Source organism: Bombus vosnesenskii, unplaced genomic scaffold (assembly GCF_011952255.1).
Source record: "Bombus vosnesenskii isolate JDL3184/JDL3185 unplaced genomic scaffold, Bvos_JDL3184-5_v1.1 scf7180000013444, whole genome shotgun sequence".
NCBI classification, from domain to species: domain Eukaryota; kingdom Metazoa; phylum Arthropoda; class Insecta; order Hymenoptera; family Apidae; genus Bombus; species Bombus vosnesenskii.
The window spans coordinates 914,645-932,545 of NW_022883055.1; the positions used below are offsets into that span (position 1 = coordinate 914,645).

The following is a 17,901-nucleotide window of genomic DNA, read 5'->3' on the forward strand; positions in this document are numbered from 1 at the left end:
CACCGATAGAATAGAGTTTTACCACTCTATAGAAAATAAACAACACTGTTGTGGCGCGATGCAAGAGTATTTTTTCTAAATAGATGAAAATCCAGACTATCATAGTCACGTTCTTTAATGTAAGTTGTCTCGTATTTCTTCCTCTTTCTGTGCAATATTATGTAATATTTTCAACAAGAAATACTTGTAAAGGTAGCGCGACTTCACGGTTTGTATGATATAGAATGTATAACAAGGTACATAACACAGTGGCACTTATTCGAAAAGATGAAAACGTTGAATTGGTACAGAGCGTATATGTTGTTTCCTTTTCTCTTCCCCCCTCAATCTTCTTTATAACGAGCTAATCCGTAACTGTGGTAACGATTGATAAAGATAAGAAAGATCGTACGCGTAACATGATCAACGTATAAATTTTATATACTTCGCTTCGAGCGAATCACGAAAGTGGGAAACAGCCAGAAGAAAGAAAAATCAAGGTAAAAATTTGTTAAAGTGGAAACTCAGTATTTTTGATGCACGGCGTTCTCCTATGATGTTTGCGATTTTAAAAAGAGAGTCGAATGCGCCGATTTCACGTGAGAGATCAGCGAGAGCGGCTTCGCGAACTTCTTGCCGCAAAAGCGACAGTACATTCTGTCTCCTTTTACTCTGCAATAATTCTTCTCGTGTCTTCGAAGACTGTCGAGCCTCGAGAAGCTTTTGCCGCATTCCTCGCAGATCACGCTCTTTGCAGCCTTCTTTCGTTCCGCCAAATCGTAACTGCTGGCAACGAACTCGAACAGTGTCTGCGGCTCCCTCGTACTCGTTCTCCTGCTTCACGAACCAATCGCTCAAGTCCGCTCGTTTCCTGCGAAGAACGAACGGTTCGCGTTAGCAAATATAATTACGTGGGTTTTATCGTTAGTCGGTTGATCGTATGAAACACAGGACAGTACATGCATCGGAAAAGATACAAATTTTCACTACTGCTTCGGTGGCAGTAATCACGTAAATATACTAATTTCATCGTGTTTCCGCGATATTGCGGGAAACGACATAGCATAGAATCGATTTCGACCGATGTGAAACACACCTTTCTCTTTTTTGACGTAGGTCGCTTATTCGTCACTTATTCGTCGCTTATTCGTCGCGTTCATGCCTTATCCCACATTCAAAGAACAGCAGACAGAACGTGTTGTTGCGGAGCCAGATGTGTTTATTGATCGAACGTAACAAAATTGAGAAATATGCTATGCCCGCGTCAGGTAGCTTAATTATCTTTATTCGAGATTCGATTAGAGTAAGGCTATAATAAAAGTTTCAAATTTCTACCCACGCAGAACACACTCATAACATTTGATAGCAGTACTTGAACCATTCGTTTGATACATTCGTTTGAGTTTCTCTCTAACCTCCGCGAAGCTCCGGCAAAACGCGTGAAACGCAGAGTTTATTCGTCTTGTTGCTAGTCGATGACAACTGCTTTGTACGAAACGAAGGACGTTCAACGAGCTTTCCTAAAAGCAAATCGTTCGTTGTTTCTAATTAGACATCGATCAAATTCGTCGCAGGAAAAATATAGCTTGATCGAATCGATGACAACGTGTGAAAGCAAAGCTCAAACATAAGCGGAGACAGATTACATTAACATAGAAGATTAGTGGTTATAAAGAAGATCATTCGATAAGGAGCGAAAGCAAACATTGTGCCACCACTTTATAATAAAGCTCTTTTCCATCAGGAGCCCGGAATAATGTCACTGATTTCTTACATGTATACTATACACTAGTATAGCACTAGTATACTGCACTGTTAGTTGATGCGGTACAAATAAATTACAATCGTCGATTATATTCTAGTTACAAGAATAAACACATCGAGTAAAGTTACGCAAAAGTGTAAAAAGATAGATGGATTAAGTGAAAAGAGAAAGGAAGTGATGTTACTATATTACTGACTACTCAAATATAAAGCCCACTGTCCCTTCGCTTACTAACTTGGCGAAGTAGCGTAGCATATACGTATAGAGTGTTTGATGCGACTAAGAACATGGAACGTTCGATGAAGATGATGATATTTGCTCTCGACGGGTTAAAATGCGTAGGATCGTCGACAAGTTAAGGAGGTGTGTTTGGTATTTATGGTGATTTGTCAATTCGTATCTCCGGTAAAACTCCCTTCGACATATTCTGCAGTGATGTTTGGGTAATTTCCCGCATTCGAGTCTTTGATGTCTGCGGAGATTAGCCATCCACGAGTATCCTTTGCCACACTCTCCACATGTAACGTTGCAAGGAGGTATGCCCGCGAGTCAAGCGTGGTTTAATCGTTTCCGGAATCAGTTTGATATCCTTGGATTCAAAAGCAGCAAAACTCGTTCATCAGGTTGGATCGTCTGGAATACGAGAAACATCGATTACTGCGAATTCGTCGTAACCTATCGAGAAGGATAACGTGGGAGAAAGTGGCAAGAGTCTAGAGAAATTGGACACATCTATATTTGCTGATATTTATACGCGCATAATTTACAAGCAATTCAAGTATGAATAATTTTATTGAATCGATGGATTTCACGCAAAATACAGCAAATACATCGCTGTACGAGCGATATACGGAGACGATGTACAATGAAAATGGAAAGAAAAGTAAACTTAAATACAAACTTAAAAGTTACTTCGAACTGAGAGAGAGCATCTGTACAGGTAAACTTTTCTAAATCAAGTCTGAATGATGAGCCAGCAAATGTTCTTTCAGTCTGTCGCGCCTGTAAAACTTTCTCGAGCAAAAATGACACTTGTTTCTCGCTTCCTTGTTGCCACATTGCAGCTGATGTCGACGTAAACTGTACATCCAGGTATACTCTCTGCCGCAAAGCGCACAGGTGAAAAGCTGTTGTGGCTGTAGTTGATGCTGTTGCTGTTGCTGCTGTTGCTGTTGTTGTTGCAGCGGTTGTTTCTTGTTCGGATCGAGCACGGGACACGGATAGTAGTACGCATCGTTGTAGTTCCTTTCTTTCAGCAACAGATCGTCCATGGAACTGCTTCGATAATCGTTCAAAGTGCTCCAGACGCTCTTCGATAGAACACCTGTCGAAGTAACACATTGTGTGAACAAGCAGCATTAGATCAAAGAGGGAATACCTCAGGACGGAGGAATGGTTTCGCGAAACAGGGTTAGATAAAAGTATGCGGTCAAATTAGGCGAATTCGGACAGATCGAGTAGGTGATCGAAGGAATCGCATTTGATTTGGTGCGATGAAAGGAACACGAGCTACGAGAATCAATATCATTGTCAGTGACAGAAATGCTGGAAAACGGTGCCGTTCCATTATATGTACGTCAATATAATTATGTTTTAATCGTTCAGATTCGTTTATTTGTCGATACATATAAAACGCTATGGTGAGATATAAAGCATTACGATTGAAACATTTGTTTGGTATCCGTTCCGTTGAAACAAAGTATACGGAATGTAATGGACATGATAGTATTTCCATACATTGTGCATCTTCAGCGTACACCTCGGTTCTTTCTCATACAATTACATCCGTTACCTTTCCCGTTACGTATCCAAAATGTTATTTACATGGTGGATTAAATAGCAAATCTATTTTGTATAAAGAAAGATCTCATTCAACACGATTTATTTCGAGTGAAAAGAGAACCATCAAACGATTACGAAATTTTCGATCGGAATCGAATTTAAAATGAATCTAATCATAAGATACATGTATGCGTGTATAAAATTCAAACTAACAACTCAAGATCAAAGATTTACACGCCTCCCACGTGATGTAATTCACAGAAGGGAAGGATTGTCGTTCGAAAGAAAAGGATAGAGCTGCAAAGATTAAAGACGAACGCTTTTAGATATTCGTAGAAAAGATTTGTTTAGCGCATTGATCGCAATCGATGCGTCGCGACTACTGTGGGAATCGCGGTCGAGCAGCTACTCCCGTTCTTTGGCGAATACCGGCGAGTCATCGGTTTTGTCCACAATGTGTCGCAGTTTTCTTCGGCATCCGACGATGTGCGAATTCAAGACGAATCTGTGCTTGAATCTTCTATCGCATATCGGGCAAACTTCGCAAGGTACAACGCCGCACTCGAGTCGTTTGTGACGACTCAAAGACGTGGTGGCCTTGTAAGTTTTCCCGCACCTGTTGCAAGCGTACTTCGACCCGCTATCCTTTCCATTTTTTCGTCTTCGATTTCTGTTCGGGTTGTAAGGCATGCCCGGGTAACGTACCCACAATGGTTCGCTATTGTCCTGCGGTTGTTGTATATCCTGTGATAACAGCATTGTCGCCAAAAGCCCTGAAACGAAATGATTTATTCGTTAGATGTCAAGCTTAGGCGTCCTTATCCGTTATAGTTTCGTCCTTAGCGAGATGAGCAAGAAAAAATATTTTCCCTTGATTCGAGAATTAAACGAGCTTTAAGTGTGCCATGTACCTGGGAAATTGGATTTTTCACCACGGGTGTTCGTAGTCGGTGCAGCTTTGGATGTAAGGAGAACGATCAAATGAGTCGGGGGAAGAAGGACATGATAAAGAAGAGCGGGAATGTCCTTAAAAAAGCAAGCAAAAGAATAAACGTGTTATTTAAAGTTGAGAAGGTAATACGTAAAAGAACATGGTATCTTGCATCCGTAAAAAGTCTTTTTACATAATACTAATTGTAAGCAAGAGAAACGCGATCGTTATGTAGAGGAAAACATGTATTTATTTAACTGTGTAAAAACTATACAACGCCGCAGCTCTGTTGTTGCTTTCGCGTTACGATTCCTTCGTAACGTGTCCATTGGGTCTTCTTGCCTTGCTTCAAAATTTTATCGTCGCTTTGCAGAAGTTAGCTGTCGAATTATAGTTTTCACAGGCTTAAATTTTATGTATTCGCTTCTCCGTGTTTTCTGTTAGTACGACGAATGTAATATACAAGGCAGCGTTTTATATCGTTCCGTAGTATTCCCGCTTTCTTCTACACGAAGCCAAATGATGCGTTAGCTTGAACCTATGAGTGAACTTCTTCCCACAAATTTGACAGCTTTGTCTTGCTCGACTCCGCATTCGAGCCTTTGATGCCTTCGTAGCGAAGTTTCCAGCTGATAACCCTTTCCACATCTGGTACACTTGTGAATCACCGGTCGCCTCTTATATCGTAGATTTTCGATGTTCTTCACCGTCAGCCTTGGTACTGGAAAATAGAGAAAAGACGAAACGGCTGTCAGTAAGAGGAGAACGCGTTTCATTCGATATTTATACGCGAAAAAAAGGAAAGAGGATCGTTACACGTCCTACGAGCGTAGTTATGTAATATATGTTAGGTTCACCGTTTAGTACGTGAATTCTAATATCGTAGAATGGAAACAAAGGCGAACGACAGCAGTGACAAGGAGGGGCACAGCGCAAGAACGAAAAAGAAAATTTGAATAATTTACTTACGAGAAACCGCGTTTTCTGGCGCAAGCCAAAATACTTTGTGCGTATACACGTGTAGCGTATACCTGAAATTTGGCCGAATTTTCCTCTCAGGAAGAGAAGAGAGGTAACACATTCCATTTCTTTCGTTTAATTGTATAATACTTACGAAACACGGGGGAAACGCGCGAGGATTTCGTTTACGAATTTTCGTTTCCTTGCTTCGCTAGTTTCCTTCGATTACCTTACGAATTTAATGAGAAGCAACCTCTTATATACACACAAACTACTCGTGGAACTTCGTTTGCAACGCTTAACATTTATTTCATGAAATAAAATTATCAAGATTTGATAATAAGTAAATTTCGTAACAACACACGTTCACAGTATATTAGAATCGTGTGCTATGGTTGTTACTTCTCTGATTTGTTGCATTCGTATTAATCATCAGTGACTAGCTAGATTCAAACTTGTTTCGTAGGTCATATATTAAGATAATGTATGAGTCTGGCATGTGACTGCCAACGATGTTTGTGCTTGAACTTCCGGCCGCAAATAGGACATTCAAAGGTAGGATCCTTGCCGCACTCAACTCGCAGGTGCTTCTTCAACGAGTCTCGCCAAAGGTATCGCTTGCCGCACTGGAAGCACCACCACAATTTCTTCGCTGCAAAGAAAAATTCAGAAATTACTTGAACGGCCGTGCATAGAAATCTTTCTGGCAGAAACACGCCACGTTTCGCATAAAACAATTAAAAGCTATCGGTAACACAAACTGATGGCTTTCATGTAATCTGTGATCCGTCGGTGACGAAATTTCGGCAGCCGAATAAGTGAAAAATGCGATCGCCTGTGACGATGAGCGTTTCATTAACAGACAAGGAACAAGATTACAAAAGATACGAAACTTTTCAGATACGTTCCTGTCTTTCATTCGTTTTAACACAATATGCGAAAAGAGGAGTCGCACTTATAGGTATTATGCGGATTTATTATCGTCGATAGTTACTGCTGCTGCATTATCTTCCGAGAAAACAGAAGAATCGGATAATCGTTGAGGATCGTTCGTTATAAATTAATATGATGCATGGATTTCGCGTGAGATTGCCATCGATGTTTATGCTTGAACTTCCTGCCACAAATTGGACACTTGAAGTAGGTTCTTTGCCACATTCCACTCGGATATGATTCTTCAAGGAACCGCGCCATTGATAACGTTTGCCACATTGAAAGCAGATCCACCCCATCTGAGAGTGAGCTGCAAAAGAAGAAGCGTAAAGCGGATTGGTTAGTCTTCGATTTTTAAACTTTTGTCAGAAGGTAAATAAGTTCTCGGATTTTACTACTTTCCCCGTTACTTCATCGTTAGTACTAACGAGTAACAATAACGAAACGATTACACCTTAGACAATACAACATTAACACGTTGCTCTTGTACCGTGCTCGAAATTACTCGTCGGATCGTTCGATCGAGCAATTTAATGCAAAACACTTCCTAATCGCTTATCAAACGACGAGGTCTATTCTCAATAACTTTGCGCAGAAATTAGACGTTTCATCGTTAAATTTTTAACGAACCTTTATTCATTTTCTAACAAGTTCGCTTACAATCTGCTGGAAGCCCTCAATTTCCTAAACTTTGTATAGTAGTGGTAAGATTTTCCGATTAATTTGTACAAAATTGATATTTTGAAATATTCCGATGAAAAATATGGAATAGATGATCAAATATCGAAAAAAAGTGAAATAGGTCAGCATCACACATCGTCTATAAAAAAAAAATGAAATAGGTCAGCATCACACATCGTCTATAAAATAAAAATGAAATAGGTCAGCATCACACATCGTCCATAAGAAAGAAATGCGCGGTGAGACGTGAGAATTGGACTTCATTTCCAACGCATTATTAAAATCCTTGATTATGCAAATTCGAGGTAAGGTGCGACTGCAATCTGTGCTTGTACTTGAATCTCCTTCCGCAAAGGACGCAGTTGAATTTCGGTTCCTTTCCGCAAAGGCGGAGATGCGTATACATGGAAGATTTTTTCGAGTAGATCTTGCCGCATACTCTGCACGGATATACAGTTTCCCGAGCGGCCAGCTCACCTGGAACACAAACGATTAGTCGTACGTGGATGCAGAAGGCAAAGTGTTTCGCGTTCACCGACCAGATCGGACAATCTACCCCATTACACTGATTGGCTACGATGCATACCTGATTCCACAAGATTACTTAAATTAACCGCAAGTATCGTCGATTCGTTTATTTCGCGGGAAAACACTCGAAATTCAAGCGTTTGCGTTACATTTGCGTAAAGCGGAAAGGAACATTAACCGGTAACAAATTTTCGGGTAAATTTATGGGATAGAGTCGGAAGAAACTTTAGCATAGTGAGCAGGCGACTGTTACAAAAATTTACATCAACATCTATTCTTAGCGAAATATCTTATCCCTGTTTATTGCTCAACTTCCTGTTTCTTTACGTATTGCTCTAGTTTTGGAACCAGCAGCAAATCGCATAGTTTTCGTTAGCATAGTACACGTATAGCACAGTGGTACATCCAGGAAATCTAGCAAAATACGAAATTTTTCGGATGCTATTAAAATATCATTTTCTACTTGTTTCTTTTTTCTCTCAGAGTCTTTTTCTCGTCAGTCTCATTTTCTTCGCGTGCAAATTATCGTGCAAAATGCGTTCGGCACTCAATACGCTGGACAAATCAAATATACGATATTCGATTTTAAAACGCAGCTCGCAGCACAGGCAGATCGACGTAATTGTGGATAGACTTGTGATGCTTCGCGAGATGGTGTTTGTGTTTAAATTTTCTTCCGCAGACTTTGCAAGAGAATCGTGGCTCGATACCGCATTCCATGCGCTTGTGTAAATTCAACGATTCTTTCCATTTGTACGTTTTTCCACAGTTGTTACAGAGATAGCTCGAACGAAACACGAAAATCGGTAAACCTGAAATCACAAAAACATACATTTTTATTAGAACTAAGAATCGACCGCTGTTTGTTCGATCAACACACTTATACACTTTCCATATTTTATGAAAAACTACTCTGTTAATAGCACGTTCAATGCACGTTCAATGAACAATATCTTTTATTATTACATCCAAGGATCGTTTACACATATTTCTATATGTATACCGTATACACATATAATATGACAGAGTGTACCGCTGAAAAATTATCGTGCGACAGATAATGCCGATATCTATTTTGTGATAATTGCGGACGCGATATAGAGCCGATCGACAAGGTTCTATTACTTGAAGATTTTGTATCGTTTCTTTGCTTCCTCATCGGATCACGTTGCCAGTATGGAAATGAAAGGAAAAGAAAAGAAAAACGAAGAAACGCGTCGATTTCATTAGTATCTTTTCAACCAAACGAGTTCCGATTGATCACGATGATGACGTCTCTTTAAATGTTCTTTCAGATGGTGCTTATGCTTGAATCTTCTGCTGCAAAAGATACAGCCAAACTGCGGCTCTCTTCCACATTCCAGTCGACGATGTGTATTGAACGAATCCCTCCACCTGTATGACCTGCCGCATCTGACACAGACGTGCTCCTTGAACAATCCTAAAAATTAACACACCGAATTTGTACTACCATTTCGATCAGTCCTTCGAACGACGTGCTTAACTATTTATAGAGGGAACAACTGGGCACTTGATATTCTAAAGTGTATTCGCAGATCTTTCTTGATTGCGGGACGACGCTCGAAACGGTATACAGAGTTGTACGCTAGATCTTAGTACACCTGCGAAACGGACGAGACATTTGCCTTTCTCTTTTCTTACAGAGAATCCCTTTTAACCGATTCTTCCCTTTACATTTTACGCCATAGATCGAAACGATATTCGTCGTGACTAATTCGCTACTAATTCGTATTACGCGTTTCTTTAAATTATTTATTGCGACTAAATTTTACATAACGTACATAAATACAATTTCATGTATAAAACATACATATTTAAACGATGGAAACATGGAGCGTAGTACAAGTTTTGTCTAAAAGAGTTACCGCCATTACGCACGATACGTGTTATCGTAATACGAAAAGTTAAACGAGCGTAGCTACGGAACAGCTATGTTTTAACATTTTAACCGACACATTTTCATGTCGAAACTTGACAATGCTATTGCGCGGCACCGTTGCTCGAACCGAGGTAAATATTTTTCCCGTTCGAAATAATCCAATGATGAACGTTGATCAAATGTTTCTTTAACATCCATTTGTGGCGAATTTTCGTGCCGCAAACGGGGCAAGAGTGTTGCGGGTCCTTCCCGCATTCTTCTCTTTCATGTCTAACCAACGATTGCATCCATCTGTATTCCTTGCCGCAATTCGAACAGAAGTGTCTCCCAAGTCTCTTGTAATAGTCTGAACCGCAGTAAGCTGAAAGAACAATGCAGTTTCTGTAATTATGTAGGTTCAGGTATACGCCTATTCGAATAGCTTCTTAGCGTTTTCCTATTACGCTTATCCTTACGCTCCTTTGAACGTAAAATGAAAGAAAAGCATCGCCCTAATGTGAAAATGTATCGAGCGCAATAATTCAAAACACTGAAACTTTCGATGAAATCGCTTTATTAAAATTGCGAGCTGTTTTCAATTAATCGGTCCATCACCATTTTTTGCGTTAAAATAGTTGCTTGCTAAAAGCTCAAATATTATTCAGATGTAATCATTAGCGATCAGATTCCGCGTTGCTCCATTCTTGAAACGTTCGGTCCGTGTTAATTCCAGTTGAGGCTTGGTTTTCTGTCTCGGTGTAAGTAGTTCTTGTTTCATTTGGCAGTCGCTGCGTAGTCTTTTCAATCGATTACTCGTACTACAACGTTTCCACGCTATTGTAACAATCGAAACCCTACTATACGTTTCATTTATTTTAAATCGCATATTCTCAGAGTAATAATCGTTCGAGTCTTATAAAACGGTGATAGGCGGTGTGTTCTCTAAACAGGTGAATCTGTAACGCGTGGACCACTATACGCAATAGAAATATTTATTTACACTGTGAACGTATGAAAATACGTAAACTGACATTAAGATAGATACAGGTATAAACACGATGATTCGCTCTCTCGGTCCGATGTTAATAAATTAGGAGATTCGTTATTAATTTTTGATAATAAACAGTCGAAGGATTCGAGCTGGAATCACATTTTTGTACAATTCTTTACAACATCAGATATTCTATAAACGCGATTTCGAACGAATTCCGCGATTCACAAATTTAAGAACCGAAATTCGGAATTGGGAATTTAGAATTCAGAATCTATAGTCGACTGAAGCAATATTATGGAAAAGTGTTCTTTTTATGTTTATCAGTGAGATGTATCGATGATTTGAAATCGACAATGTCAGTCTTATAAACGTGCAAATCGATACTGTGTATGAACTTACAGTATCGAGATACGCTAACGCAGACGATGAAACGCATTCTAATATCTTACTCTTCTTGTCAAGTTCGGAATGTTTAAAAAAGCTATCGGAAAGACGCGATATAAAAATGTTTTCTTTTCTTTTTTACCGAAAGGGAGAATATTACCGTCCGAAATATTCCGATCGGTTTGCAAAGGGACGCAGGAGCTCGAGATTCTCGACGTTCATGGTTTCGGAAAGGTTTCCCAATTCTAACCATCTCACTCTGCTTTGTGAACGTTATTTTCGTGACGTAACAAGTAATCTCTGCGTTTGAATTTTCTGCCGCAGAGGGTACACTTGTGCCTAGGTAACTTTCCGCAGCCTTCTCGAAGATGTCTGGTCAAGGAGTCCGTCCATGTGTAACGTTTGCCACACTTGTAACAGGTAAACGGAGTGTCGTAGTTGACACGATTGTGGTCCCTCTTCGAGTCTGAAACAGATCAGAAAGAGAACGAGAGATTAACGAGATTAACGGAGTTTCGTTGGCCGTTCAGTATCCTTTATCTCGCGCGCGAGTCGTTTATTTTATCTCACGTTGGAAGTCGTGTCTCGTTGCAAGAAGCAACGGTATTCCAACGATACGTTCGCCACGAAAAAGGTCATGCTTATCATTCGTCGGCAATCTTCGAGGCGCATTAAGGACCGCGTTAAGAAGCAAACCTGAAGGAGGGATCAAGAAGGAAGCGAACAAAAAAAAAATATTGTATGTACGTACACTCTTCTTTATTGCTCTTCCAGCTCGTGTTACGTATAGATACTACCTGAAAAATAACTGAATAATTTCGGTAAATGACGCAACATTTGTGCGTGTATTAATAACATTAACAACGTTCAAAGGCTATCGACGTTAACGAAAAAAAAATTAATCGTAGAACGGTTCTTTCGATATTCGATTCGCTTCCTGAAGGATCTTTATCACGGAATTATCTACCACACACTGAGTACGTTTATTTCGCTTCCACGCCGTACTCGCAGTTTTTACACTTTCTACTCTTCGATGCTTGCCGCATTTTTCTCCTAAGTGTCGATGATACGAAGTCTTCCGAGAATAGGTTCTACCGCATACACTGCATCGGTAGAGAGTGTTGTTCGCCATACCGGCATGCCCTACAGCCGCCACCCAGCCTGAAATCGTAGTTTCAGCTGTTAGATACGTCAACGTTTCCCTCGTATTACCATCTACAACCTTACTACCTTCAAACTCTCCTGTATCTCAACTTGGCTTCAAATATATCTGTACATATATCTACGCTTTTAACGTTTCCCTTATTGACCGCGATTTTGATCGTTTTAACATGTTGTTAAACTAAAACAGCGGAAAGATGATACCTTGCCATGTGTTCCGTCGTTTCATCCACTCGAGAAGCAAAGTGAATGTAATCACCGGCCAATTAACGGCGATCGTTAAAGTTAAAAGCGATTAAAAGTAGTTGGCGATGCATGGAAAATTGTCTTTATTCTGCGGTGCGTGAGAGTCAAATAGTCTCGGTTAAACGTCGAATACAGAAAATACTCTACGAGATCAATATACACTGTACACATACATAGAGAGTTACTTTCTTTCGTTATCAGCGAAAACGTGGGAAACGACGAGTAAATATATGTCGGAGATGGAAGGACAGCGGGGAAAACCCCAATACCCTGGTCCAGATTTTTATTATAGCTACACTTAAGCAATAAAAAAAAAAAAAAAAAAAGAAATAGTTCTAATGTTCCAACCTGGCTTTATGACGATGGGTTCGGGCTCAAGGTGACATAGTGGATCACTAGACGTAGCCACGATCACGGGAGGGACGTGTTCCTGACAGAAGTATGGACTGATTATATGGCTCTCCTTAAAAACAAAGATTTGAGATGTACGTTATTCCTCGCATTACTACTATATCAATCATTCTTTTGCCAGAAAATCTCAAGACTACGGATTCTTTAATTAGTGAACACTCGGCTCCAAAATCGGAGTAAAATGGAAACGACTCACCCGGATGACTTGATCCATCAGTTGATGCTCCCACTACGTAGAAGTCGATTCGACGCTCGTTATTGAAATTATATTCAGGGCGCTGCTTTGTAAAGGATTTTCCTCCATAGTCAGATTGACAGCTGCGCATCGTGCAGCGGAATCGGAGCCCGCGGTTTCAAGGTTAAAACGCGGTGACGAAAAATGGTTAGGTTCCACACTCGATTTTTGCGCTAGCGACTGAATTAACTCGCTCACGATGGTCGTAAGCTCTTGCAGTGTTATAACCAGCACTGATCACACTTCTGATGTCGGAGTCTGGTTTGAATTTTGGGGGGCGTTCGATGAACCTTTACTTACTTTACTATCGCGAATGTAGCTAATGTTTATTGGTACAAATGTGTAGCCACTACAAGAGGCTATGAGTAATAGCGGCGATAGGAAGGTCGAGATGACGGTGACAACGAATTCAGGTTCGATAACGAATCCACGGTCCACGGGATGACGAGTGCCAACCTAGTACACGATTCGGATAACTTTCTCGATAACTCAATCAGCAATTCGCCCAACGACTAACTAATTAACTAAGACGTAATTCAAATGAAACTGCTCTTATATATCTGTCTATCCTTCCCTTATATGTCTGCCCTTATAAACTGTCCCCACGTCAATCTTTGTTTTTAAGGAGAGCCATATTATCATTCCATACCTCTGTCAGGTACACGTCCCTCCCGTGACTGTGGCTACGTCTAGTGACCCGCTATGTCACCCCGAGCCTGAACCCATCGTCACAAAACCAGGTTGGAACATTAGAACTATTTTTTATTTTTTTTTTTTTTTGTATTGCTTAAGTGTAGCTATAGTCAAAGTCTGGACTAGGGTATTGGGGGTTTTTCCAACATTCCAGACGGAAAGTCTCGCTGTCCTTCCATCTCCGACATATATAATAACTTGACGCTACATTCGGATTATAAGGTATCGTTACTCGATTATACTTGAGCTCGGAGAATTCAAAAACGATCGGGTCACATGATGCATCCATGGACTGTCCAGATGTGTCGCTGAAAATTCGAACGTTGCTTAAACGCTTTTGGACAATAACGGCACAAGTATTGCGGCATTTTGCCACACTCCTCTCGCAAGTGACGATTCAGCGTGCTTTTGTTCGTGTAGGACCTGTTGCACTTGAAACAGGGGTACGGCTTCTGGAAATCATCCCGAGCAACGTTTCCCGGAAATCTCGGCTGACCTGAAATCAAAATCCAGAGCTGATCAATCACATATAGAGAGCGTTTCTCGCGATTTAAAAAGAGCTGTAACATCTTCGATGGTAGTTTAATCGATCTCAAATACGTTCCGATCCGATACGAGCCCGTAACCATAGGAAATCTGATGGTATATTTCAAAATCGGTTGCATTCTCTAATGCCGCGAAGACATTGAAAACAAAGAAACTGAAATGGTCTCCTTCTTGTTTTGTCATCTTCGGTTTCGTGGAAACAGATACGAGAAAGTAAATGATAATAAACGCGATTGCTCTAGAACCACTTGGCAATAAAAAGAAAAAGTCAGCAATTCGCACGACTGCCGATCTTCCGTGAAGATTCTTGCTCTTCCTTGTGTCTTCCATTGGTCTTCCAGTTGGCGAAAACACTCAAGTAGTTCGAACGCAAAAATATCTGAACGGCTACGGACGAATTCGAAAGATCTGAGACATGGTTTACCCTTGCAATTACAGTTTTATTTTCGCGTACTTCGATAATCATAATAAGATTATAATAAACTACAATAACACTTTGAGAAACTAGTTTATATATAACCAAGGCCTCAGCAAGCATCGTTCTCACGATTTTTGTTCATATATTGTACATCAATTATTCAACATATCACAGAACATTTCTCGTAGAATGAAATTTTTTAAATCAATCGAACTTTCTTCAGAGCCGGTCGACAGTGTCGCACATCGTACGGCTGTTGTTTCGTATTTTCCAGGAAATCGAATTTTTTTCATCTCTTCTTCTACTTCCGTCGAAAAAAATAGTATTATTAAAACAAAAGGAAGCGCCGCGGGTAAAAAAAAGTATTTCAAACGAAAACGAAAATCTTGCATGTATCAAGCTTAATCTGTTTCTGCTATTTAATTATATGTCGATCATTAATAGAAGGGTAGCGTAGCGAGTTACATAAAGAAACAAGAAATATTGCGTAAAACTATACATGTAAGAAAGAAGGATCGCGTGAAATTCGATTCTCTTCAGGAGAAGTTCGAAGAAACCGACGACGAGGAAGGATAGGTATAAGTTTGGTCGACGATGATCTCTTCATGGGTGCATCGACCTTTTACGATCCTAGCAGGAAAATACGGCCGTGAATCGTCGAATTGTGTCGTTGAAAATTAGCTTTTTGCTTGAATCCTTTTTCGCAGATACTGCAGATGTACTGAGGCGGTTTACCGCATTCGTCGTGGAGATGACGTTTTAGGCTGCTTTTGTTCTTATACAATCTACCGCACTTGTGGCAAGAAAACGGTTTCGGCAAGAAATCTTGAGCCCGCAGTGACGGATACATGTTCCTTGAGCAACTACCTGTAATTTAGAGGTCAAAAGAGCTTCGATTATTCGAACTAATCTCGTTTGAGCTAAATTAAAAACGCGTTCCTTCAAAATTCTCTTTCGTTCTTTTCATCTCACTTTTCGCTAAATCAACGACGCGCGTCTCGATATATATGCATACATAGAAACGAGTTTACGTGTGTGTTTTCAAACGAATGATTGCAATACACCAGCATCGAAAAAATGATCGATACGTTTCGAATATTAAAAATGTGCTAGTGCGCCCCAACTGAACTAACGAAACTGAAATGTGAAGGTTGATCTTGATCTTTGATAGTTGCGTATCTTCGGATGATGATCGGATGTGAAATGAGTTATCAGCTATGTGTGCTTGTTCCATTATTTCGGAAGCTTTATTATCCAGAATGTTAAACATGCTTGCGAATAAAATAAAAATTTATCAATTTCCGGAAATTAGACGGAAAAGGTGGAATTTCACCTTCCTCGTTCTCCAAGAACAGAAATATACGTTTCATTTGACTTTGTACGACTTCCATTCGAAGTCTTTCTCTTGTAGATATAATAGATACACGATTTTCCTGCACTCATCACGTATGTGACGGTGCAACGTCGTGGCATCGTCTCGAGTGCAAGATCTTCCGCAGAAGTAGCCAACATGGTCTTCGTTTTGGCGATTACGCTCTTTCAGCAATTGTCAGTCTCTTCTTCACTTTGCGTTCTGTAATAGAGAGAAAAAAAAAGTAAAGTTGTTCCATAACATGATCAATCGCTTTCCACCGCAATGTATCTGATTGATCCGATAAAAATGGTAACAGTGGGATAACTACAGACAATAGAAATCTGCTTCCAAAGTTGATGCAGAAACTATCAAGAAAATGTCTTCTTCAGAAGAGTATATACTCTTGTCGCGATAATACTCTTGTCGATCCGTTGAATAATTATGTCGCAACGGGTATCGTTCTGTTTGCAGGAAACTCGAAACGATTACAATAATTCTTGAAGAAAGAATGGCAATCTTATCTGAGATTTTTTACGAGGGAGCTTTGCAACGAAAATTATCCTATCGTTTCTAGAATCGATTAAATAAAGAACAAATAAAGAATTTCGATGGAAAGGTCGAAATTCAACGAAACATTTACAAAATTATTTCTATGAATTTGTTCAAACGACAATCTTTTCCTGGGCTATGTTGTAGATTGTTGTGGAAAAAAAGTCGGATTGCGATCATAAAATAAAAGACTCTCTTATCCCCGTGAAAATCTCAGACAAATAAGCAACACGAGCAAACTCGAGTCAACGTTGTTGCCGAAAATATTTCATCATTTTTACTCCATTATCGTGAAATCTATTTTGCGATACGCCGACGAGTTCCATATTTATTCGATTAAGCGAGATATGTTTGTTGTACAAGCGTATCAAACGACAAATTTTACTCGAGTTCTATTTCGTGTTCGTACCGTGCAGGAGAACCACGTATGATCCGTGTGTACGATCTAACCTGAAAAAAAAAAAAAAATTGGTAGAAATTAGAAGCATTGTTATGTGACTGTCCGCCAGATTATCCTTTCTAATTTTATCCAGTTTTTGTAAAAATGCATAGACCGTTGCAGCGAGTCGAGTTGAGACAGGGTAAAATTTTATTTCGTAATATTACATAAAACATAAAAACATTGAACTCCTCTATTTGAAGACTAACATAGCGGCTCCGTTCAAAGGAATCACTTGGTGAATGGAATTCAAATGTTTAACCAAATGATGTTTGTGCATGAATCGGTATCCGCAAATTTTACAAGTAAACTGCGGCAATTTCCCGCACTCCACGCGCCTGTGTTTAAACAGAGACTCCTTCCACTTGTACGATTTGCCACAAGTCTCGCAGAAAAATCTCGTTTCGTTAAATTGGCTTGCGATTTCTGTTCCCTGATGCCGTCCCGATCGTTGGCGTCGATGACTTCGTGGTTGCCACATCGACTCTGCAAAACCATGCAAACGGTAATAGAAGCGTTAATAGAATTAAAATATAATTCAATCACTGAAATGATTACGAACATGGATCTGACAAATGAGAGTATCCTTAAAGAATGTTATACACATAGATTATTTGTTCGAAACAAGGATTGGTGCCGACCACCTCAAATGAATCGAACGCAAAAGTTCCGCGGAAAGTTCCGTGAAGAATGTTTGATTTATTTCGTGAAGTAAATAAACGAGGATGCTTTTCATTGGATAATAACAGATGGACAAAAATAACAGATCCCAGATTTTCCGATTGACGAAACCGAGATCCTAGTCGACGCGAAATCCTAGTAACAGAGAATTAACAATTCGAAAAGTCCGAGTTTCTTAAATCTTTGCGGCGGCAGCTTCTCAAGTGCTGCGTCACGTGATGTCTGTGTTTAAACATTTTCCTGCACTGCGGACACGGTACGTTCGGCATTTTTCCACACTCGTACCGCAGATGTCGATCGAGCGAACTCTTTTGACTGTACACCTTGCCGCAAGTACATACGTGCTTCTTCG

General features: G+C 40.0%; 1 protein-coding gene across 1 annotated transcript; it reads right to left on the minus strand.

Moving 5' to 3' along the window:
• Positions 1-2,462: 2,462 nt before the first annotated feature.
• Positions 2,463-4,285, minus strand: LOC117238177 (zinc finger protein 595-like). The gene is made up of 3 exons (XM_033502854.1): positions 3,956-4,285; positions 3,740-3,845; positions 2,463-3,068 (listed from the first exon to the last, which is right to left on the minus strand). The coding sequence occupies exons 1-3, from the start codon at positions 4,283-4,285 to the stop codon at positions 2,695-2,697; spliced, it is 810 nt and encodes a 269-aa protein (XP_033358745.1). The 3' UTR covers positions 2,463-2,694.
• Between the last annotated feature and the right edge of the window lie 13,616 nt (positions 4,286-17,901).